Source organism: Rana temporaria, chromosome 3, assembly GCF_905171775.1.
Source record: "Rana temporaria chromosome 3, aRanTem1.1, whole genome shotgun sequence".
NCBI classification, from domain to species: Eukaryota; Metazoa; Chordata; class Amphibia; order Anura; family Ranidae; genus Rana; species Rana temporaria.
The window spans coordinates 17,021,480-17,047,173 of NC_053491.1; the positions used below are offsets into that span (position 1 = coordinate 17,021,480).

General features: G+C 44.8%; 1 protein-coding gene across 1 annotated transcript in view; it reads left to right on the forward strand.

Annotated features, from left to right (window-relative positions):
* PCSK6 (proprotein convertase subtilisin/kexin type 6) overlaps nucleotides 1-25,694 on the forward strand; it is a 314,800-nt gene that overhangs the window by 274,565 nt on the left and 14,541 nt on the right. Inside the window, exons 16-18 of the mRNA XM_040342313.1 lie at nucleotides 3,194-3,390; nucleotides 5,612-5,699; nucleotides 16,752-16,855. Coding sequence (XP_040198247.1) covers nucleotides 3,194-3,390; nucleotides 5,612-5,699; nucleotides 16,752-16,855 — 389 coding nt within the window. The remainder of the gene's footprint in view (nucleotides 1-3,193; nucleotides 3,391-5,611; nucleotides 5,700-16,751; nucleotides 16,856-25,694) is intronic.

Below are 25,694 nucleotides of genomic sequence, written 5' to 3' on the forward strand. Positions count from 1 at the left end.
CCACATTTTAACCAGTTGTGGGGTAGCTCTTCCCATGCCTACCCCCAAATGTGGGGTTTCTGTGACCTCTGGTCATCGAGCTACAACCCCCCAAATTCGATCTTAGAAAAAAAATCGTAAAAAAAAAAAAAATGGGCCTATCTTGAGAAAGGGGCCTGGAGCTGCAGCTCCATCAGCCCCATTGTTAATCCGGCCCTGCAGAGACCCCTTTTATGTGTAAATCACCAGTTGTGACGAACTCAGGACTATGTCCGCCGTTAATGCTTCCTCTGTCCAGAACCAGCACTATCCAAGACTCTTTAGCCCCGCCAGTCACCAGACAACACCAGTAGACATGTGCAATTCGTTTGGTTTCTAATTCGTTTTTTAACGGAAATTCGTTAATTTCGAATTTTCGTTATAACTAATTTTTTATTTCCAAATTTTTGGACTTCGGAAAATTTTGAATTTTCGGATTTCCGAATTTTCGTATTTCCGAATTTTCGGACTTCTGAAATTTCCGAATTTTTAATTTGCAAATTTTCGTATTTCCGAATTTTCGTATTTCCGAATTTCGGTTTTTTTTAATTGTAAAAATCCCGAATTTTAGACATTTCGAATTTTTCATTTTCGATTTTCAAAATTTCGAATTTTTCATTTCCAAATTTTTAATTTTTCCATTTTCGAATTTTCAGGTTTTTTCCGAATTTTTACATTTCCGAATTTTCAATTTCGAATTTTCGGTTTTTTTTTTAATTTTCGAAATTCCGAATTTTCGAAATTTCCAATTTTTCATTTTTTATTTTCGAATCTTTCAATTTTATAAATTTTTAATTTTAAATTTTTTTTTTAATTTTCGAATTTTTCATTTTAGATTTTCGAAATTTCGAATCTATGAATTTTCGAAATTCCGATTTTTCGAATTTTCGAAATTCCGATTTTTCGAAATTCCGATTTTTCGATTTTTCGAAATTCCGATTTTTCGAATTTTTCATTTTCGAAATTTCAAATTTTTCATTTTCGAATTTTTCACTTTCGAAATTTCGATTTTTGGAATTTTTCATTTTCGAAATTTAGATTTTTGAAAAATTCAAAAAAAAAAAAAATTTAAAATTCGAAAATTAAAAAAAAATCTGAATTTTCGAAATTGTGGAATTTTCATTTCTTTTTTTTAAATTTAAATTTTTTCGAATTTTTTGAATTTCCGAAAATCAGTTTTTTAATATTCGTTTTTTTTTCGGAAATTTCCTTTTTTTGTTTTATTCGTTTTTTGCTTTTTCGGAAATTTGGAATTCCGAATTTTTTAATTTCCCGAATTTACAAATTTCCGAAAAAAGCAAAAAAACATATAAAACGGGGAAAAAAATTGTTTCTGAATTTCCGAAAAAAAAAAAAAATGAATGAAACAAAAACTAAATTTTTTTTATTTATTTTCCCGAATTTCCGAAAAAATAGTCGAGTAAAAACCAGCCTACTTTATTCGAGCACATATTACTCAGATATCTCACTTCAAAACACTCCCCCCCCCCCCCCACCCTTGGAAAACATGGCGGGTTAAACTGTCCAATGACAATGGGCACACAGGTCAGGTGTGTTCAAACTTCTCATCCGTAAACAGTCTTTTCAACGGGGGGCTGCTGGAGGAGTCCCCCTCCATCTTTCCTCACAGCAAACAAACTTGCACATCCCATAATAGTTGAGGCAGACAGCCACAATAAAATACAGTTACACCCCAAACCATCACAGTAAATAGTACACAACAGCATGAGACCACACAATATATACAACGTTGAGTCTGACTAGCACAGATCATAGTGGGGTTCTCATTCACCCTCTGCCCCTATTAGAGACACAGGGTGATTTACACATAAGGGGGTCCCGGGATGCTGGACACGGAACATCCAGAGCTCTCCAAGGCAAGCTGAGTTGCACAGACCCCCCACCCAAAGTGACCCCTGTCACAAATCTCTTCCCCAGTTTCACTATTAATGCAGCCCAGTACAATGGTCATAGGGTTTGAAAACCATGCTGTTCTTCCTCCCTAGGAAAGCTGGGATGGATCAGAGTCATTCTGATTGGTCAGCATAGGGTGTGTTTAACATTATATTTTTTTCTGAAAATAACTAACCGATCAACCCTAGAAAGAAAACTACTGCGTCCATGTGACTGACCAAACCATAGGCCATGACACACGATATGGCTGACCATTATTTCTTAGAGCAGAGGGTCTCCAAACTATAGGCCATATCTGGCCCGCTGCAAGATTTTATTGCGCACATCCTGAGGGTTAGTGGTATATTCTCAGACTCGGACTCTTTGGACCAGTTTTGTATGGGGTGAATGCTGTCAAGGAAACTGATGTGAGGCGTTGACTCTGATGAAGACCCTGATGTAAGGGGTGGACTCTGATGAAGACCCTGATGTAAGGGTTGGACTCTGATGAAGACCCTGATGTAAGGGGTGGACTCTGATGGGGACCCTGATGTAAGGGGTGGACTCTGATGAAGACCCTGATGTAAGGGGTGGACTCTGATGAAGATCCTGATGTAAGGGGTGGACTCTGATGAAGACCCTGATGTAAGGGGTGGACTCTGATGAAGACCCTGATGTAAGGGGTGGACTCTGATGAAGACCCTGATGTAAGGGGTGGACTCTGATGAAGACCCTGATGTAAGGGGTGGACTCTGATGAAGACCCTGATGTAAGGGGTGGACTCTGATGAAGACCCTGATGTAAGGGATGGACTCTGATGAAGACCCTGATGTAAGGGGTGGACTTGATGAAGACCCTGGTGTAAGGGGTGGGCTCTGTTGGGGACCCTGATGTGAAGGGTGGGCTTTGTTGGGGACCCTGATGTGAAGGGTGGGCTCTGTTGGGGACCCTGATGTGAAGGGTGGGCTCTGTTGGGGACCCTGATGTAAGGGGTGGTCTCTGATGAACACCCTGATGTGAAGGGTGGGCTCTGTTGGGGACCCTGATGTGAAGGGCGGGCTCTGTTGGGGACCCTAATGTGAAGGGCGGTATGACCAGAAGTAAAAAGAAATCTCCCCAATGGGCAAAATTATAATTTAAACCAAATAACTGGAATATAATAGTAATGTGACTCAGATACCAATACCCATTATGAAGGTCTGGTGGACGTTTAGGTATTTTCATGGTCACCTCATATATCTTTTATTTTACTGGTGATCTTTCGTTTTTTGGTTCGATGCAGGAAATGTGTGAGTACCTGTCCGTCTGGGTTCATGACAGACGTGGCTGGCAGAAGGTGCAGGCGTTGCCATAGAGGGTGTGAAACCTGCTTTGGAAGAGGTCAGAACCAGTGCAGTTCCTGTAAGAGAGGCTTCTACCTTCAGCCGGAGAGCAGTTCCTGTACGACCACATGTGCAGCAGGAGCATACGCCGATGAAAGTAAATATGGGACAGCCTTTGTTCTTACTCTTCTCGTCTTCTGTCCCAATGTTTCCTTTGCTATTACTTTTCATGCTGTGTTTTTTAAACTTTCACATGAAGATACCGGCTTCACCAATGACCTGTTTGGCACATAGAACCCTTAGGATTTAGGAACGTAGGGTTGCACCAATGCCACTTTTTTTAGACCGAGTACAAGTACCGATTCTTTTTATTTATTTTTTTAAAGTACTCACCGGTACCGATACTTTTTTTAAATGTCATGTGACAGTGGCACATGTCAGAAGTGTTATAACAATTTTATTTCTTACAATCTTTTTTATATAATTTTTTTACAATTTTATATATATACACAAGTGGAACCTCGGATTACGAGCATTCCAGGAGAATGCTTATAATCCAAAGCGCTCGCATATCAAACCGAGGTTTCCCCATTGAAGTCAATGGAAACAAAAATAATTTGTTCCGCATTGACTTCTATGGTATGTAATACCGCATGTGGCCAGAGGTGGGGGCGCGCCGGAGAGCCTCGGAATGGCCCAACGACAGCTAGGCTAACCTCAGAATGGCTCGGGAACGGAGTCTTTCCGAGCTGCTCCGAACGGCACCGTTCGGCGCCGCTCGACTTCAGCGCCCCCCCAACCTCAGGCCAAACACGGTACTGCACACCGCTGTGGCTTGAATCCTGCTCGTTTCGCGATACAACACTCGTAAACCGAGTCAGGATTTTTAAAAAACACAGTGCTCGTATTGCGAAACGCTCGTTAACCACGTTACTCGCAATCCGAGGTTCCACTGTGTGTGTGTATGTGTGTGTGTGTGTGTGTGTGTGTGTGTATATATGTGTATATATATATATATATATATATATATATATATATATATATATATATATATATATAATTATTTATTTATTTTTTATTTATTTTTTTACAATGCTTTTTTCTACAACTTTAAAATATTTTAAAGTATTTTTTATGTTATTTCAACCCTGCTTGCGGGGGGTAGGCTTTGGTGAGGTATCAGGGGTCTAAATAGACCTCTGACATCTCTCCTTTGATACAGGGAAAGGGACTGTGAGGACACTGATTCCCCAGTCCCTTTCTCTGCAGCCTCAGCTGCACTGAAGATGAATGAAGAAGAGACAGCGGCTCCTCTCCATTCAGGTTACGATGTTTCAGTTATGAATGGACAGAGTCAGTGACACATTTCAGCTGAACCAGTCATTGGTAGCCAGAAAACTTGGAGAAATGTGCCTTGGACCTCTCCAGTAACTGCCCCGTGTTTTGAAGCATTCTGAAATGGTCACTCGATCTACCACTGCTTGGTAAGTGGACGGTGCAAAGTGCAGGAAAGACTTTGATACAGATGTCCTATGAAGCCCACAACCGGTTCTGTCCATATTCACATCATGTGAAATACGGGTGTTAAAAGGCACTGCAGCATTTTTGAGGAGGAATGTGTTGAGGATCGGATCACAGCGTAGAAAAGTTGAATGGCAATAGAGAAGTATTCATCCAGGACACCACTCCTATCTTCCTTAAAGCGGAGTTCCGGCCACAATTTCACTTTTTAAATATAAATACCCCTGTAATACACAAGCTTAATGTATTCTAGTAAAGTTAGTCTGTAAACTAAGGTCCGTTTTGTTAGGTTTTTACAGCATTTAGACACTTTATAAAATAGAAATTGACTGGGGCCATCTTAAGTGTGGGCATCATGAAGCCAGACTGTATGACTTCCTGGATTTCAGCCTTGCAGATCTCGCACATGCTCAGTGCTGCACAAGCAGTGTAATGGGTTTCAGATCAGGTTTCAGCACCTGTACTGTCCAAGTCACATGATTCTTCGAGACTGGGGAGTGCACAGACTCCTGGAAAGTTACACCCACTACATTCCCAGGAGTCTGTGCGGTGTAGGTTAGGAAGCTTAAGCACCTAGGTGCAGGAAGTGGGAAGATTAACTATTCTGCCTAGCAACAACACTTTGAAGGCATCTAAAAAAAAAAAAAATTCTTAAAGGACTAATGACATTTTTTTAAAACTACTGATGTAATGTTATATTTATGGGTGGAACTCCACTTTAATCCTTGTAATCGGTTGTCCCGTCCCCCCCCCCCCTTTTTTGTTGTAGATGAAATGTTCATATATCTTCTTTAGACTGAATGACTTTACTTGGATAAGGAGTTTATTCTGTTCTAAACCGTTTTGTATTTGTTAAGGTCTCAGACGATGCCTGAAATGTCACCAGAATTGCAAGAAATGTCTCGGTTATCCTGATAAGTGCGTTGTCTGCAGAGAAGGCTTCAGGTAATCTTTACAGAGTACATACCATTGCACCAGAACAATAAAGACCCTAAGCAGTTATTTCTGCTGCTTGGCATGACAATGGGATTTATAGAATTCGACATTCTAAAGTCCAGCTAATATCCACCACTCAAAACTACAGAACGGGGGCTTGAATTAAAATTCATGGGGTTCAGTTTGTAAAATATTCTGTTTGTTTGCGCTAAAACACATTGCAGCCCCCTGTACATCATTGTCCTCGGTTCCCCCTTTGCACATGGCGGCTCCCCCCCTTTGCACATGGCGGCTCCCCCCCTTTGCACATGGCGGCTCCCCCCCTTTGCACATGGCGGCTCCCCCCCTTTGCACATGGCGGCTCCCCCCCTTTGCACATGGCGGCTCCCCCCCTTTGCACATGGCGGCTCCCCCCCTTTGCACATGGCGGCTCCCCCCCCTTTGCACTTGGCGGCTCCCCCCCTTTGCACATGGCGGCTCCCCCCTTTGCACATGGCGGCTCCCCCCCTTTGCACATGGCGGCTCCCCCCCTTTGCACATGGCGGCTCCCCCCCTTTGCACATGGCGGCTCCCCCCCTTTGCACATGGCGGCTCCCCCCCTTTGCACATGGCGGCTCCCCCCCCTTTGCACATGGCGGCTCCCCCCCTTTGCACATGGCGGCTCCCCCCCCTTTGCACATGGCGGCTCCCCCCCCTTTGCACATGGCGGCTCCCCCCCCTTTGCACATGGCGGCTCCCCCCCCTTTGCACATGGCGGCTCCCCCCCCTTTGCACATGGCGGCTCCCCCCCCTTTGCACATGGCGGCTCCCCCCCCTTTGCACATGGCGGCGCCCCCCCCCTTTGCACATGGCGGCGCCCCCCCCTTTGCACATGGCGGCGCCCCCCCCCTTTGCACATGGCGGCGCCCCCCCCCCTTTGCACATGGCGGCGCCCCCCCCCTTTGCACATGGCGGCGCCCCCCCCCTTTGCACATGGCGGCGCCCCCCCCCCCTTTGCACATGGCGGCGCCCCCCCTTTGCACATGGCGGCGCCCCCCCTTTGCACATGGCGGCGCCCCCCCCTTTGCACATGGCGGCGCCCCCCCCTTTGCACATGGCGGCGCCCCCCCCTTTGCACATGGCGGCGCCCCCCCCTTTGCACATGGCGGCGCCCCCCCCTTTGCACATGGCGGCCCCCCCCCCTTTGCACATGGCGGCGCCCCCCCTTTGCACATGGCGGCGCCCCCCCTTTGCACATGGCGGCGCCCCCCCCTTTGCACATGGCGGCGCCCCCCCCCTTTGCACATGGCGGCGCCCCCCCCTTTGCACATGGCGGCGCCCCCCCCTTTGCACATGGCGGCGCCCCCCCCTTTGCACATGGCGGCGCCCCCCCCTTTGCACATGGCGGCGCCCCCCCCTTTGCACATGGCGGCGCCCCCCCCTTTGCACATGGCGGCGCCCCCCCTTTGCACATGGCGGCGCCCCCCCTTTGCACATCGCGGCGCCCCCCCCTTTGCACATCGCGGCGCCCCCCCCCCCTTGCACATCGCGGCCTCTGGTGAGGAGGCACTGATAGGCTGCTTTCCTGGGCACTGGTAAAGTTGTTGTTAATATTTATTTTTGTAACTTAAATTTGCATAAAACATTTAACAGTGTAATTTCATGAGATATTTATGAGAGCATTTTTAGGGGCAGAATCGGGGCAGGGCAGCTGGTGGAGAGCAATTCCTAAGGCCTGGCTAGTAGCTCAGGACTTGAAATTTTGAGCCCTGTATTATATATATATATATATATATATATATATATATATATATATATATATATATATATATATGTGTATATATATATGTATATATATGTATATATATATATATATATATATATATATGCGGTGGTATTTACGGGTTATGTGAGATCCCAGCGGCACTGTAAATAAGGTATTTTCCACAATAAAGTTATACAAGGGGAGACACTGCACATTTATATAATCTTTTTACAAAATGGATTATATGTTTTTACAATGACTTTAACTAGGGCTTATTTTCGGGGTAGGACTTATATTGAAGCCATCCCCGAAAATCGCACTAGGTCTTGGGGTAGGTCTTATTTTTGGGGAAACAGGATGTAACAAAAATGCATAACCTTTTTTTTTAAATGTTCTAATTAGGGTTGTCCCGATACCAGTATCGGTATCGGGACAGATACTGAGCATTTGCGGGAGTACTTGTACTCCTGCAAATGCCCTCGATGCCAGATCCAATACGCCGCCGCATACCGCAACGCCCCGCCGCCTAGTTAATCAGCGTGCGGGGAACATTACAGCTTTCATTTGAATAGCTGTCTGTTCCCCGCCGTGCCGCGTATAGACACTCCCCCTTGCTCGGGATTGGACGGGTGATCTTCACTTTGATAGACAGATCACCCGTCCAATCCCGAGCAAGGGGGAGTGTCTGGGCGCGGCGGGGAACAGACAGCTATTCAATTGAAAGCTGTAATGTTCCCCGCACGCTGATTAACTAGGCGGCGGCATCTAGGTGTGGGGGACATGGCTGCATATGTGGGGGACATGGCTGCATATGTGGGGGACATGGCTGCATATGTGGGGGACATGGCTGCATCTGTGGGGGGACATGGCTGCATTTGGGGACACATTTTTAAAAAAGTATCGGTATTCGTTATCGGTGAGTACTTGAAAAAAAGTATCGGTACTTGTACTCGGTCCTAAAAAAAGTGGTATCGGGACAACCCTAGTTCTAATCTAGTCGGGCATCCATGGCTAGAGAGAAACATGATGCACCATTTTTTTATTTTATTTTTTTACCTGGGATCAGGCATTCTAAGTTTCCCTACTTTGGTTTCATGTTCCCTCCTATCATTGTTGGGCGCAGCTTAAGCCCAGCGAATCGGACGTTTGGAGATTTTCCTCCTCCAGATCCAAGATGGTGGTTACTAGGAAAAAAACACACCAATTATCTAATTACTGTTATGTGAACTCTTAAAAATCGGTCATCGGTGGGAGTCGCTTTTACAGCTGAACATCACATTCTACAGGACGTTTAGCAAGTTTATGTAATGTTCGTATTAGAAATAATTATTTCCAAAAAATATATGAAAACATAAATATTTTTGAGTCTCCATTAGACAACTGCAGACGGCAACAACTTTTCTTTCTGCTGCTCATTAAAGTGTTACTAAACCCAGCACCCTGCATTCACTATATCTGGTCTCCCACAGTACACAGAACATGGAAATGCAATTTGTTTTAGTAAATATAAACTGATAAATACCTTTTCTCATCAGCAGTATATAGCAGTCTTGTGACTTCTATCAGTGTCCAGCCTAGCATTGGCTAAAGCGTGTAGGAGGAGTTTTCTGACCGTCCTATGAAACTGAAAATCTCCTGACCCTCTGCACAGTGCTGATTGGCCCTGTGCTGATCACATGCACTCTCCAAAGAAAATGAAAAACCTCTCTAGCAATACACACCAAACTGAGCATGTGCAGCCTGACTCCATAGGCTCTGTTTTATCAGGAAAGTATCAGGGGACAGTGGAAGAAGTGGGGGATTAGAGAAGTCAGGATTAAACGAGCTTTTCATACACTGCAGAGGATTAACCCCTTAAGTTTCACAGTGAGTATAAGAAGCATACTTCGCTGCATACACAGAGTGATTTTACTATTGTGGGTTTAGTAACACTTTAACCACTTAAGACTCGGACCAAAATGCAGGTAAAGGACCAGGCCCCTTTTTGCGATTCGGCACTGCGTTGCTTTAACTGACAATTGCGCAGTCGTGCGACGTGGCTCCCAAACAAAATTGGCGTACTTTTTTTCCCACAAATAGAGCTTTTTTTTGTGGTATTTGATCACCCTCTGCGGTTTTTATTTTTTGCGCTATAAACAAACAATTTTTGAAAAAAATGCAATATTTTTTACTTTTTGCTATAATAAATATCCCCCAAAAACATATAAAAAAAATGTTTTTCCTCAGTTTAGGCCAATGCGTATTCTTCTACCTATTTTTGGTAAAAAAAAATCGCAATAAGCGTTTATCGATTGGTTTGCGCAAAATTTATAGTGTTTACAAAATAGGGGATAGTTTTATTGCATTTTTATTATTTTTTTTTAGTAGTAATGGCGGCTATCAGTGATTTTTGTTCGGTACTGCGACATTATGGCGGACACTTCGGACAATTTTGACACATTTTTGGGACCATTGTCATTTTCACAGCAAAAAATGCATTTAAAATGCATTGTTTTACTGTGGAAATGACCGTTGCAGTTTGGTAGTTAACCACAAGGGGGCGCTGATGGGGTTATGTGTGACCTCAAGTGTGTTTACAACTGTAAGGGGGTGTGGCTGTAGGTCTGACATCATTGATTGTGCGTCCCTATATTGGGGAACACACAATCGATGACAGCGCCACAGTGAAGAACGGGGAAGCTGTGTTTACATACGGCTCTCCTCGTTCTTCTGCTCCGGGGACCGATCGCGGGACTCCAGCGGCGATCGGATCCGCGAGTCCCGGAGCTTCGGACCGGGTCGCGGGCGCATGCCTGCGACCCACAGCTGGGCTTTATACAACCACGTACAGGTACGTGATTGTGCCCAGCGGTGCCATTCTGCCAACGTACATTGGCGTTAGGCGGTCCTTAAGTGGTCAACAGGGCATATCAACTCTGAAACTCACGCCATTTAAAATAATGTGCTCTGAGTCTGGGCCGCCATGCCACTCGATCTCTAAACCCCATTAACTCCTAATGCAACTTCCAGACTCCTTTACACCCCCCTCCCCTGCTTAAATGGGGACGGGAATCTAGATAGTTTATTTACTCCTGAACCATAGGTGTAACTAGAACCTTTAGGGCCCTGGTGCAAGAAACCATAAAAGGGCCCTTCCCACTGATCCCGGATCCCCTTACTCTCATCGTGGGACCCTTTATTATGGTCCTGCAGCAGGCCACCTTCCTGACGTCTTGGTGTCCCCCCACGGTGACGGAACACATTTGCGGCCCTGGTAGTTCTGCCACTGGTGTCAGTAATTCTTTATTTTTGTTTGTATTTTTTTATTTTTTACGGTGTGTGTGTGTATATGTATGTGTGTGTGTGTGTATATATATATATATATATATATATATATATATTATTATTTTTTAGGGGTGGGCTTTGAACTATTAGGGGTCTGATGTGCCATTTCTCTACAGTCTCAGCTGCACAGAATGGATGGACAGGAATAACTCTGTACAGGGCTTTCCATTCATTCATAAGCTGAGGCATAGTAAACATAGTTTACTATGCCCCAGATATGATTGAGTTAAAAAAAAAAATAAGAAATACTCACTGACTCTATTCATTAAGACAAGGAAGGGGCTGGTAAATGACACATTTACCGGCCCCTTCCCCACTCTCCATCATGACAGATCCCCCACAGCAGCTGACTAGAGGTGGGAGGAGGAAACCTGGCAGCGCTGTGAGGGGGGCGCCAGGGAAGCACACAGGGGCCCAGGACAGGGGTAGGGAGTTGATGGGAGCGGAATGTTGGGGAAACCGATGCCCTTCATTTCCCTCCTGCAGCTACTGAATGTCTGCAGGAGGGAGGAGGGGGAGAAGCCTCCTGTACTTGCCACCGCCCTGCTATTCATGCGTATGGGGGGGGCGCACAGACCCCCTGGAGCATGGGGCCGGTTGGCAATGGTGACCCTTGTATGTACGCTGTTTATGGGAGCAGTCAATTATTATTATTTTTTTTACATCATTATTATTGTTTTCAGGACAATTTGTACAAATGAGAGCTTATCATAAATAATGTGTCAAATAACGCTTCTATTGGAAGAATGGTAAATGTGCGGTTTATCTGATATTAATTGTACTCTTGGCAGTCAGTTTTGATGTTGGTACATGTAATATTTAATAAGATGTTCTTGATTTCTCCCATGGAGGAGACAAGTTCAGAAGTTCATAGCTGTGTAGGCTAATAATCTGCCAAGTAGATTTTGTAATTAATGAAGATGATATTTAGATTTAGCAAAACACGAGCCGGAGTCGTCTGACCATATTTCATAGTGAGTCCAGTCTTCATCCAGCAGGATGTAGGCTGTCAGCTGTATGTCATTTCCTTCTCTGTGCCCACTAATTGCCGCACCTGAGCTTGGTGAACTTATCCGTCTACATTTTGCCCTGAAGACCTGATGAGATGAAGTAAATGCCTGGGGGGGAGGGATGCTTAAAAGTCAGTGGAATTAAGAGGCAGGTGCTTTTTGCACGCAGAATTAATGGTGGCCTGTCGGTTCCTAATTTGCTTGCTTACTATACTGCGGCGGGTATCGCTCCATTGTCTCGTCTCCATGAGAAACAGCAAATGCCATTGTGGGCTACTTTTGATTTGGTGGACTCCCACCCGACGCCTCTAGCCTCTCTTCCATGGCTCCCTCGAGCACATCGCCCGCCTTCTATAGGTCCTTGTCTGGCCCATTCCCTTTGGTTATGGGATTCGGTTAAATATTCTGCAGGTCTGATCTCCCCTCATCTTCCGTTACTTCACCTTCTTCATAGCCCCTTATTCCCACCAGGTAGGGATAATCCCTTACAGTTTGCATGGTGGACTGAACATGGCTTCGTAGATGTTCATTCTATGCTTTCTCCAACCAAGATTATTTCTTTTTCACTCTTACGTTCCTCCCATGATATTCCCCTCAGGGAACACTATAGCTACTTACAACTCCGACATTTCCTATTAAGAATGAGAACAACTTATCTCTCTCATTCTCCCACTAACTTTAGCGTAGTGCCCTTACTGAAAGTAAAGGGGGTGCTACATATATCAGACCCCCCTCCACTAACTACAGATCCCCCTCTTGCAGTATGGATCCCCCTCACTAAGAACAGACCCCCCTTCCTTGGTACAGACCACCCTCCGTCAGTATAGACCCCACACTAAGTACAGACCACCCTCCGTTAGTATAGAGCCCACACTAAGTACAGACCACCCTCCGTTAGTATAGACCCCCTCCCTCAGTACAGACACCCGATGTGTAGAATCCACCCTCTTAGTGCAGACACCCCACCTTTAGTGCAGACCCCCCACTAGTATAGAATCCCCCTTAGTGCAGACCCCCACAGTATAGACACCCCCCCATCAGTATGTATAGACTCCCGCATCAGTATGTATAGACTCCCGCATCATTATGGGCACCCCTCTCCCCTCCCGTAGCGCCCCTCCACATGTCCATCTACTTAGAGTAATAAAGTGTACAGTACAGACCTCAGAACAGCGCGGCAGCAGACGTATACACACATCGGTGTGTGTCCCTCGGCTCCTCCTCCTCGTATGTAAAGAGCTAGGAGGAAGCGCTGGCGGCTTCAGTCCGCTCCACCAAAACAGACCGAGGTCAGATCAACAGGGCAGCTGACGGTGATAGTGGTGCCGCTATCCACGGGTGTCACCCCTCTGGCGGATGTCACCCGGGTGTGGTCCGCACCCACCTAGCAACGCCTGTGTCGGGCAGGGGACTGTCCCGGTCAATTTTCCGCCCTGGGCGGCGCTGGCGCCATAAGGCAAGTGCCCATGTTGGGATCGCTTCTCCTTATGGCCAATCTGGAAACGGGTCTCGGGACCTGCTTCCTGATTGGCTGAGAGGAGAAACTGTGTGGCAATACCAAATATTTATATCCTATTGTCACATAACTGGGTGGGCTCAGGGCACAGTGCTCTGCATCCCAGAGCCCACCTTTTTGTTAAAGCCAATTAAAAGCCTCAGGCTCTAATCGTGCTTAAAAAAATTAAATAAAACAAACACCCCCGTTATTGGAATTTGTATCTGGCGCCCTGCATGCAGTTTAGGGGACTGGACGCATGGATGGGGGGGCAGCGCCCCTAGTGGATGGGCCACCACTGCTTGAAGTATATTTCCACTTTTGAAGTCAAATTTGAGAAAACTTCACTGTTATGCGTTTCTATTCACACAGCTTTCCTAAAAGTAATTAAAAAATATATATATTTTCTAGCTCGTCTTTGGAGCAGGCCCTTGAGCAGACAGCAGACGACTCTGAACAATTATAAAGTGATATTGGAGTGACAAAGTAGATGCAGACTTGCGTTTCCCTCATTGCCACATAATGCAGTATCTAAGCCTTGAGATCTTCGCCCTTTGTTAGGACAGACAGTGTTCATTACGGAAAATATAAATTCACTACCCCCTCCTTAAAGTGGTATTAACTGGTTGCCGACCAGCCGCCGTCGTTTTACCGCGGCAGGTCGGCTCCCCTGCGCGAGAGCACGTAGCTATACGTCGGCTCTCGCGCAGGCCACTAGGGGCATGTGCGCCCCCCGCTCTCCCCCCCCCCGACTCCCATGCGCGTGCCTGGCGGGCGCGATTGCCGCCGGGCACACGCGATCGCTCGTTACAGAGCGAGGACCGGGAGCTGTGTGTGTAAACACACAGCTCCTGGTCCTGTCAGGGAGAGAAATGCTGATCTTCTGTTCATACAATGTATGAACAGAAGATCAGTCATTTCCCCTAGTCAGTCCCACCCCCCCTACAGTAAGAACACACCCAGGGACATACTTAACCCCTTCCCCGCCCCCTAGTGTTAACCCCTTCCCTGCCAGTTGCATTTTTATAGTAATCCAATGCATTTTTATAGCACTGATCGCTATAAAAATGCCAATGGTCCCAAAAATGTGTCAAGTGTCCGAAGTGTCCGCCATAATGTCGCAGTACCGAAAAAAAAATCGCTGATCGCCGCCATTACTAGTAAAAATAAAATATTAATAAAATTGCCATAAAAATACCCCCTATTTTGTAAACGCTATAACTTCTGCGCAAACCAATCAATAAACTCTTATTGCGATTTTTTTTTTTTTTACCAAAAATATTTAGAAGAATACGTATCGGCCTAAACTGAGGAAAAAAAATGTTTTTTTATATATTTTTGGGGGATATTTATTATAGCAAAAAGTAAAAAATATAATTTTTTTTCAAAATTGTCGCTCTATTTTTATAGCGCAAAAACGAAACACCGCAGAGGTGATCAAATACCACCAAAAGGAAGCTCTATTTGTGGGGAAAAAAGGACGCCAATTTTGTTTGGGAGCCACGTCGCACGACCGCGCAATTGTCAGTTAAAGCGACGCAGTGCTGAATCGCAAAAAGTGCTCTGGTCTTTGACCAGCAATATGGTCCGGGGGTTAAGTAGTTAAACCCAAAAACAAAAATGTATTATATTGTAGCTTGTCAGTTCTTGCTGTAGATATGGTAGCTGCATTCGATTACATTTTTTATAGTCTTTTTCTTTATTTTTCTTTATTTTTTTTACATTGATCATATCCCCAATAAAAATCTTACTCTGCTATGACAAATATTTTATTGTATATCTCCGTGTTATACTTTGGAGATCACTGTGGCGTTGGCGTCCTAGCTGTCCAGTAGGATGAAAGCGGCTAGCTTCTGCATGGTGTCTAATTAGCACCGGTAGAATTTTGATGATCAAAATCTTCAAGCGCTCCCAACGGTGTCAAGTTATGAAATGTCTACCTGTAAGAGGAGTTAATGGTCTTGGCTGCTGTGTGTAGAGACCAAACACGGGTGATTTATGCCTGGCAGAACCAGCAGAACAGTCGTAAGAAAAAAACGAATTTTATGAAAAGTAAAAGAAAAAGAAAAGGCAAATGTCAATGTTTTGACACGCAGTGATTTAGCAAACTAAATGTCATTCAGCGTGGGTGAATATACTTTAATTATCTAGTAGAGCTGCAGGATTCTGGTCAAAATGAGAATCGCGATTCTTTTGCTTAGACTAAAGATTACGATTCCCTCACGATTCTCAAAACTGAATGCCAGAACCCCCCCCCCCCCCCAAAAATAAATAAATAAACCTGTGATTTATCTGAAAATATGTATATATAAAAAAGAGACCAGTGATCTGTCTATAATGTTAAAGCCCATATAACTCCTATGAAAAAAGAAGAATCAAACTTTGTTTCTGCTTTTTCATAGGAGTGATATGGTCTTTAACATTATAGACATATCACTGGTCTCTCTTTTTTATACATCAGAAGCAGTACCGCCGGCAACCACTGGGTGGCGGCATGGATACACACTACAGTTGTACAGAACTGTGAGAGAAGCCCAGGCACCTATCCAGCGGCGCAGGCTGCTGACGTCGGTTCCGATATCGGCGCCATTTGCGTTCCATGCTGGTTACGTGGAACCAGCGGTGAACACAGAAGAATCGCGGGTCATTGTTACCTGTATAGAATACATCTGGGAGACAGAAATCTTGCTGATTGATAGGGGATCAAATACTTCATTCACTCAAATCAATTTATATAACTTTTTTGAAATGCGGTTTTCTGGATATTTTTGTTCTGTCTCTCACTGTTAAAATAAACCTACCATTAAAATTATAGACTGATCATTTCTTTGTCAGTGGGCAAATGTACAAAATCTGCAGGGGATCAAATACTTGTTTTCCCTCACTGTAGGTAAAGAGTGGTAGCGAAGATATGTGTAGCAGCATGAGAGACAAAAGCAAGAAATCGGCTGGAGAGAGCACAATAATCTGGCAAACAGGAAGTGTAGAAAGTTCATGGGAGAAGCAAGGAATTCAAAGTTTACCAGAAACAAGACACAAAGCAAGGTTCCCTAAGCAATCAGGCAGGGAGCTGTCCAGCATCTCAGCGAAAAGAGTTACTACCAGACCCAGCAGAGGTCCTGGGTTCATGTCCAGGCCCTGACACAATCAGAGGTACATCTTTATAATCCTAACACTATTCTGGGACAGTTCCCAGCAGTTGGTCAGAATAAAAAAGTCCATCAGTACAATCATAACACTGCGCAGGGACAGTTCCTGTCGGTCAGTTACCTACCCTAACACTATTTAGGGACAGTGGTCAAATGGTCAGGATCAGAAGTCCATCTGCGTAATCCGAACACTATTCAGGGACAGTTGCCATAAGAAAATAATACATTGGGGAACTGGTGCTGTGCACATTTTGTAGTGTTTTGTACAGTTTGCAGCCTATGAATGCCATTCATTATGTTGACCCATTACTGAAGTGTATTTACATGTCTCTTTCGCAGCCTTTCAGGTTCGGTGTGTACACCTGACTGTGAGCCAGCGACCTTCTACAACCCGGTCTTCATGAAATGTGAGAAATGTCATTCAACCTGCCATTCGTGTGTGGGTGAGTCATCTATTTTTTAGCTGCCACTGATCTCAGATTTCTAGACATGGTCCCGGATTCACAGACAGCGGCGCACATTTATGCCGCCGTAGCGTATCTTCTGTACGCTACACCGACGCAGCGCAGAGAGGCAAGCACGGAATTCACAAAGCCAGTGCTCCCAAAACTGCCCTGGGTTTCGAAGGTGTATGCCGGCGTAGGTGGAAGTGGGCGTGAGCCATGCAAATGAGCCGTGACCCCATGCAAATGATGGGCCGAGCACCAGACAGATACGTATAACGAACTGCGCATGCGCCAGGATGTGGACGCATCCCCCCGTGTGCATGCTCACAACCACGTCGGAACAACTGTCTAAGATACGCCGGATCACTGCGTACGCCCTGAACGTAACCTACGCCCAGTCACACACGTCCAACGTAAATTACGCCGGCTTGGGTTCCCTGGTGCAGCCCTTTGCATGGATGCTGCTGAGTTACACCTCCTTTATGGGGCATAACTTTACGCCGCACGTACAACTTGCGCGCACATCGCGTAGCCTGCGTCGGCTGCACGTACGCTCGTAAATCGCCGTATTTCCCTCATTTGCATATTTGAATAGAAAATCAATGGGAGCGCCGCATGCGTCCAGCGTAAATATATGCCCACGCTACGCCGGCGTAGGCAAGTTACGTCGGCGGGATGAAGCCTGTTTTTAGGCGTATCTTAGTTTATGGGTCCGGTGCACAGATACGACGGCACACATTTGCACTTACGCGGCGTATCTTGAGATACGTTGGCGCAAGTGCTTTGTGAATCCGGGCCATGGTCTTCGGTTTTAAATGTTTGTCCTTGTGATTAATGCGTAGAATGAAATCACTAACTTTCTATTCTGAGCCTCACAAATCAAATGCAATTTCAGGAAATATCCTAAAAAGAGAGACTTGAACAAACCATTAGACTTGTGCGGTTGAATTGAAATGCGGACAAATTTTACGTTATTCGGAAATTCGGATGTATCCAAATTTCAAACATTTTAATAGTAACAAATTTAAACTAATCCAAAATAACAAAAACAAAATTTCGGACGAAATTTTAATTCAAATCGTTTTAGAATCGAATTGGACTAGTTTTCGATTTGAGTTATTTTCAAATCCGAATAGTTTTCAGATCGAATAGTAGGCAATTTGAATAGTTTTTTTTATTTTGAAGAGAATAAAATTGAATAGAAAAAAAAGAATGGCATACATTTTGAATAGAGTAAATTCTAATTCAAATAGAAAAGAATTGAAAATAATAAAAGCAGTAAAATAAAAAAACAATAGAATAAAAAGAATATAACCATTTCCCAAATTTGAATAGAAAATAGCTTGGAATAGAATAAAACAATAGAAAGAAAATATAACCATCTCCTGAAATTACATTTTTTAATAGAATAAATTTGAATAGAAAATAAAATAGAATAGACAATAGAAAAGAATATAATATAACAGTTTTTCAAAATTTGAATAGAATAAATTTGAATCAAAGAATAGAATATAATATAAAAGAATAAAGCAAAAAATAAAATAATAGACTCAGAAAAATAAACAAAAAAATAGTATGGAATAGAAAGAATTTGAATAGCATACATTCGATTTTGAATTGAGTTTAATTTGAAACTCTTTTGAAAAGATTAGAATTTTCCGAATTGGTGAAATTTGGTTCAATTCGACCGAATTCAGGAAAATATGAATCAAATAGCAAATTCCGAAAACGATATAAAACAAAATAACTAGACAAAACTAATTAATTTTTCTGCACATGTCTACTAACTATAGGCAGTAAGCTATCTCCCCAAGAACAATGGGAGGAGAAAACACCTGCCAGTTAATGACTGCCCATTTCCGTCCAACTTCCCCTCAGTTGGTAAAGACTACAGGCCCTAAAGCAGAAGATAAAAGCACAGTTGTTAGACGTCTGGGACAGATCAAAGACTTGTAATTAAAGCGGAGTTCCTCCAAAAAAAAAAATTATTTAAAAGTCAACTACAAAAAGCGTAGCTGCTGACTTTTAATAATTAGACACACGCCTGCCCCACGGTCCAGCGAAGCAGGCGTACGAAGTCCCGCTCCTCTCCCCCCTCCTCTCCACGGCGCCGGAATTCTTACTGTGGATGCCCGGCTGTGGCTTCACAGCCGGGCATGCGCGAACCGCACTGCACGCTGTGAATGACCAGGCAATCTTCTGGGACCTGTGACGTGTTCCAGAAGCTTGCAGGGAGGGAGGGGGAAGAGGCGAACTTCTTCTGGCGCCGCGGAGCCCTTGAGGAAGTGGGAGCTGTAGGGTATACACTCCACCCCCCACGCAAAAAAATGACATGCCATCACTAAAAGCGGAAGTTCCATTTTTGGGTGGAACTCCACTTTAAGCAGTAATGATAATAGAACAAGTATCAGTTGTGCCATCCTATGGTCCTACTGTGTCTGCACAACACTAGGTTGGTTGCATTAGATGTTCGACGGAGGGGTTTTTTTTTAGACTGCCCTGAACCAATGAAAAGAAAGGTTAAAAAAAGGGGACTTGACAACACTTCTGGAGAAAGTATGCACAAAATCGCATGATTCCGTTATTGACCAAATTTTTGGAATGCGGTTTGCTTAAAACCACCATGAAAACAAGCTGACTCAAAGCCATAGAAATAATGTATCTGGGTCAGAGTCTGTGTGGTATAGACAGCGGGTGAAATAAGTATTAAACACGTCACCATTTTTATAGGTAAATATATTTCTAAAGGTGTTTTTGACATGAAATTTTCATCACATGTCGGTAACAACTCATCCAATCCATATATACAAAGAAACCAAAACAAATTAAGTTCAGGAATGAAGTTATGTGTAATAAAATGGAATGACAGAGGGAAAATTATTGAACACGCTAACTGAAATTTAATACATTCTTTGTACCAAATCTTTTGTTGGTAATGACGGCTTCAAGACGCCTCCTGTATGGAGAAACTAGTTGGATGTGTTGCTCAGGTGTGATTTTTGGCCCATTCTTCCACACAGTCTTGAAATCTTAAAGGTTCTGTGGGCCTCTTCTATTAACTCTGATCTTTAGTTCTTTCCATTGGATTCAAGTCAGGTGATTGGCTTAGGGTGTCCCTCTTTACATGAAGTCCCCATTACATCAGGAGTCCTCATCAAAGGCCCTCTTTATCAGGGATTTTTTCCTACAGAGTAGGTGCAAGTACTAACTCTTCCTAGTCATCCCTTGTCTACACCCCCTACCCACCTCCGAGCAATGTCCCCTGTTTCCTTGCCCTACCTTCATTTAACGTCCTTTTTAGAGAATACAGAATCAAGTATCATTCTGTGGTGCAAAGTAATTTTGTATCAAATTTGTTAATAACAAGAAAAGACGTAAAATACAGTAGATCCCATGCATCCAGCAAAAAAGGACTCCCCGCAACTATAGACCCCCTGCAACAAAATATATCCCCCAGCAACAATAGATCCTCCACCAGCATCAATTGACACCCCTCCCCACACACACAGCAATAGATCCCCCAACATCAGTAGAGCCTCCACCACTCCTTGCAACCCAGTGCTGGAGCTGCCATAACTGCTTTACTCCTATTCCTGCTGAAAAAGGGCAGTCTCCTTACATCATTAATACTCATCATAGTCCCCTTTTACATCAGGTTTCCCCATCAGTGTCCCCCACCTTGCATCCATTGTCTCCATCAGAGTGCCCCCTTACATCAACTGATGCACTCTGAGACTTGGGATGGACAGCCCCCTAGATCCGGCACTGGACATCACCATTAACAAAAAATACAATATTATCCAAGTAAGCATCAAAAATAATTTACACAGGAGCGCGTCTGAGCAGCGGATGTAACCAGACGTATACTGCATATCCTCCGCTGATCCACTACATGAGCCAGAGGACAGCGATATACCCACACCACTACCAGAGGCTTCCCGCTAACCTGGTCCGCCCATCGACAGGCCCTGCGCGGATGTCTAATGCATCTAAATGGGTCCGGGAGGCCTGCTCTGCGAACCTCGTGGAGCAAAATGGGCCTGTCAGCAACAGACACTCGAAGAACAATACAAAGCTGCGGCACAAAAACTTTTCTCTAAGGCTTTACCCAAAGACCACACACCTCCTCCCACAACCCCCGAGGATACGGTCCTCATTGAGGATGGCATTGGATCCGGTCTGGCGTGGGATGCAGTAAGTACTCCTACAGATGCCTGTGCACAGCCATTAGGGCCTGCAGAAATTATGGAGGAATCTTAGCCAACCCTTAGAGATATACCCTTGGCAGTTACAGCTGGCAATGCATCCATTGCTGCCCTTGCTGATGAGCTGAAGGGTGTATTTATAAGACAGGGCATGCAAAAACTTAGAGACAGAGCATCAGCTCTGGAGGGGGTGGGTTAGCTTGTTGGAGGATGACATTATACCATTTCAGTGAAACCTCTGTTTTAATATCCATCTTACAACTCATCAATCTGCTCACTTGGACGACCTAGAAAACAGGCTGGGACGGAAAAATAATATCTGTGCCATTGGCATACCTGAAAGTGTGGTGGGGAAGAACCCTGTCAAATTTATTGATAACTTCTTGCTTTCTACATTTGGTGACGGTGCTTTCTCTCCAATGTTTTCCATGGAGCGAGCTCATAGGGTGCCAGCGTGCCCACTGCTGCCTGGAGCAAACCCCTGCCCTTTTCTGGATCTGGATGCAATACTTTCCAAAGCATGCACCATGCCTGCAACCCTGGCTATTGATAACTCCAAAATATCCTAATTTCCAGACTTTTTAGCTGAGTTACAAAAACAGAGCACTATTCAATGATGTGAAAAGATGCCTGCAATCTCTGGCCTTAAAGTATGTCATGCTTTACCCAGCCTGGCTTTCTGTGAAGGCTAAAGGTGAGGTGCATTTCTTTGAGAAGCCTGCACTTGTGATGCAGTGGCTGGATAATTAGAAGAGATCCCTGAGGGCTGCAGCAGGTCACCAGCCAGCACCTACGTGAGGAATGTCAATCCTTTGTGTCTCCTTATAATTCCTACTTGCCTAGTTTACTTTTTTGTTGGCAAAAGCGGAGGCCTACTGTTACGGTTAACTACCCTATTTGGTTACTATTAACTTCACTGTTGCACGGAATCGGGACACCCTGACAGGGTATCTCTGCCAAGAAGCTGCTTCCCAATGCTCTGGAACAGGAGATCAGTCAATCTTGCTATAGTTACCCCAAGAACTAGGCAACACATGTTTTGGTGTAAACCAGAATAAGAACTTTATTGAAACAAGAATAGAGGCTTTTATACACTTAAGAAGGCTGGACGTCTGCCCCCTTTGGAAGGCTGGACGTCTGCTCCCTTGGAAGGCTGGACGTCTGCTCCCTTGGAAGGCTGGACGTCTGCTCCCTTGGAAGGCTGGACGTCTGCTCCCTTGGAAGGCTGGACGTCTGCTCCCTTGGAAGGCTGGACGTCTGCTCCCTTGGAAGGCTGGACGTCTGCTCCCTTGGAAGGCTGGACGTCTGCTCCCTTGGAAGGCTGGACGTCTGCTCCCTTGGAAGGCTGGACGTCTGCTCCCTTGGAAGGCTGGACGTCTGCTCCCTTGGAAGGCTGGACGTCTGCTCCCTTGGAAGGCTGGACGTCTGCTCCCTTGGAAGGCTGGACGTCTGCTCCTCATTCCACTGTTCTTAACCACTTGTATTTTGGTTACTGGTGATGCAAATCTTTATTGGGGGTACTTTATACCATGTTTTTTTTTTTTTAATAACAATTATTTTAATGCCTTATAAAATTGCATTTTGTTAAATGCGCGTTTTTATAGTTTTGTTTTTTAATTTGAAATATAGTTTTGTATGCTTCTGGTCCCATTTCTTCCAGAAATGGAAGAATTGGAGTGCTTGTACCCTCTTACAGAATATGTTCATCACTGAAAATGAAATTGCTTATAAATCAATTAGGATGTGGATTTATAGTGATGATACCAGGACGTCTCTGTTGTAGATTAGTGGAGTTAACTTGGCAGGTTCAATATTGACGTAAATGAATATTTTAGTGTTTTGTTGTTGTTTTCCCAGCAATAGTTCCTTAACACGGCAGGCAGAAGAACCTCTCTGCCCTGTGGCTTTGCCACACACACACAGGCCTGATTAGAAAGTGTCTGGGTGGCCCCCGTGTCCCGTGATGTTATTCGATGTTAGAAAAGCAGCAGAGGTGTTTTCTAGATTTTACTGCATTACAGCTGGGATGAAAGTGTAAATGCAAGGCTTTAGCTGATTTATATTAGAACCACAGACTCGTTTTCAGACAAGAGGATCCTTGATGCCCGGTACATACTCTTCATTGCTTTGGCAGTGCGATGACATCACATGAGTGGAGAATTTGCTGCTGTTTTTTCTCTATACGATCTTTCAGGAAATTTTTGAAGTGTTAAGTGATGAAGGCGGTTTCTTAAAATGTAGCTTTTTGGAGAACTGAGCACCACTCATATGAAGGTCACTTTATTTATTTATCCCTATTATAAATGTAATATTGGTGTGTGCGACTTGTCATTTGGTAGCAAGTCAGCAATGTTCCTAAATAAAATTTTGCTTTGTGTTCAACTGAAAATTAACCTCTTGCATTCCTGAATAATTGGAACCTTTTCACACTGGGGCAGGGGCGGCGTCGGCGGTAAATTTTGCGGCGCTATTCGGCCTCTGGCGGGACGATTTTATTCCCCCCGCTAGCGGCCAAGGAAGTGTTAAAAAACACTGCAAATCGCCTCTGCAGAGGAACTTTGCCGGCGGTATAGCTGTGTTGCCCTATTGATTTCAATGGGCAGGAGGGGTATACACACCGCTCCAAAGATGCTACTAGTAGGACTTTTTTTACCATCCTGCTAGCGCCACCGCTTAATGGTAAAAGTCCTCGGGCTCAGGTCAGTTTGCAGGCACTATTTTTTGCGTTATAGCGCCTGCAAAGCGCACCAGTGTAAAAGGAGTATTGGTCCCAGTGGTGGACTCTCTTAGGTTGGTGTCCTGGTGCCTTCACAGCTGGTTTGGCTTTCTCCTGAGGCCGCGTACACACGATCAGTCCATCCGATGAGAATGGTCCAAAGGAGCGTTCTCATCGGTTAACTGATGGTCTGATGTGCCTACACACCATCAGTTTAAAAAACCGATAGAGTCCAACGCGGTGACGTAAAACACAACGACGTGCTGAGAAAATGAAGTTCAATGCTTCCAAGCATGCGTTGACTTGATTCTGAGCATGCGCAGTTTTTTAACCGATGCTTTTGCATACTAACCGTCGGTTTTGACCTGTTAGGCGTCCATCGGTTCAATTTTAAAGCAAGTTCTAAAAATTTTTACCAAAGGATAACTGACCGATGGGGCCCACACACCATCGGTTTGGACCGATGAAACGATCCTTCAGTCTGTTTCCATCGGTTTTGACCGACCGTGTGTACCCGGCCTTAGTGGGGTAGATCTGGCACAGCCAGCCTAATAGGGAATCTGAAGCTTTCAGTTAGGGCAGGGGTAAGGCAACCTGGGGCCCTTCAGCTGTTGCAGAACTACAAGTCCCATCATGCCTCTGGGAGTAATTGTAACTGCTAGCGTTGCAATGCCTCATGGGAAATGTAGTTCCACAACAGCTGGAGGGCCTCAGGGGGCCTACCCCTGTTGGAGCCAATGGGGTTGATTTACTAAAACTCGAGTGCAAAATCTGGTGCAGTTGTGCATGGTAGCCAATCGGCTTCTAACTTCGGGCTTGTTCAATTAAGCTTTGACAAAAAGATGGAAGCTGATTGGTTTCTATGCATAGCTGCCCCAGATTTTACACTTGAGTTTTAGTAAATTGACCCCAATGTGTCTCGGATCTCTAGCTCAGCCTTTCCCAAACTTTGTACACCGGAGAAACTCCTAAAATTATTTTAAGATCTTGAAACCCAAGCCACAATCCACTGGTCCATTGTGGTCCAGTGGGAAAATTGCCCCTTGCATTTGTGGTCAGTAGGAGGAAGGCCACCCTTACAGACAATTATCATAAGAGATCATTGGTGTCCTGCTGCTCGTTTTGCCAAGTCGAGTTGGCCCTGGAACTGTGAAGACCCCATCAAATGAGAAGTCAATCGGTCACAACTCAAGTAACCCTGGTTGAGAATTGTTGATCTAGCTACAAAGAAAGCCTCACAGCCAAGAAGATATTTGTTAGTAGGGTAACCAATGTACTATCCTGGTACGTTATCCATTGTTTAAAAGGTGTTTGCATTTTTTAACCACTTCCCGACCGCCGCATGTACATTTACGTCGGCAGAATGGCACGGACAGGCACATCAACGTACCTGTACGTGCCTGCCTAGACGTGGGTCGGGGGTCCGATCGGGACCCCCCCCCCCCGGTACTTGCGGCGGTCGGATTCCCTCGGGGAGCGATCCGAGACGACGGCGCGGCTATTCGTTTATAGCCGCTCCGTCGCGATCGCTCCCCGGAGCTGAAGAACGGGGAGAGCCGTATGTAATCACGGCTTCCCCGTGCTTCACTGTGGCGGCGTATCGATCGAGTGTTCCCTTTTATAGGTAGACTCGATCGATGACGTCAGTCCTACAGCCACACCCCCCTACAGTTGTAAACACACCATAGGTGAACACTAACTCCTACAGCGCCCCCTGTGATTAACTCCCAAACTGAAACTGTAATTTTCACAATAAAGAATGCAATTTAAATGCATTTTTTGCTGTGAAAATGACAATGGTCCCAAAAATGTGTCAAAATTGTCCGAAGTGTCCGCCATAATGTCGCAGTCACGAAAAAAATCGCTGATCGCCGCCATTAGTAGTAAAAAAAAAAATAATAAAAATGCAATAAAA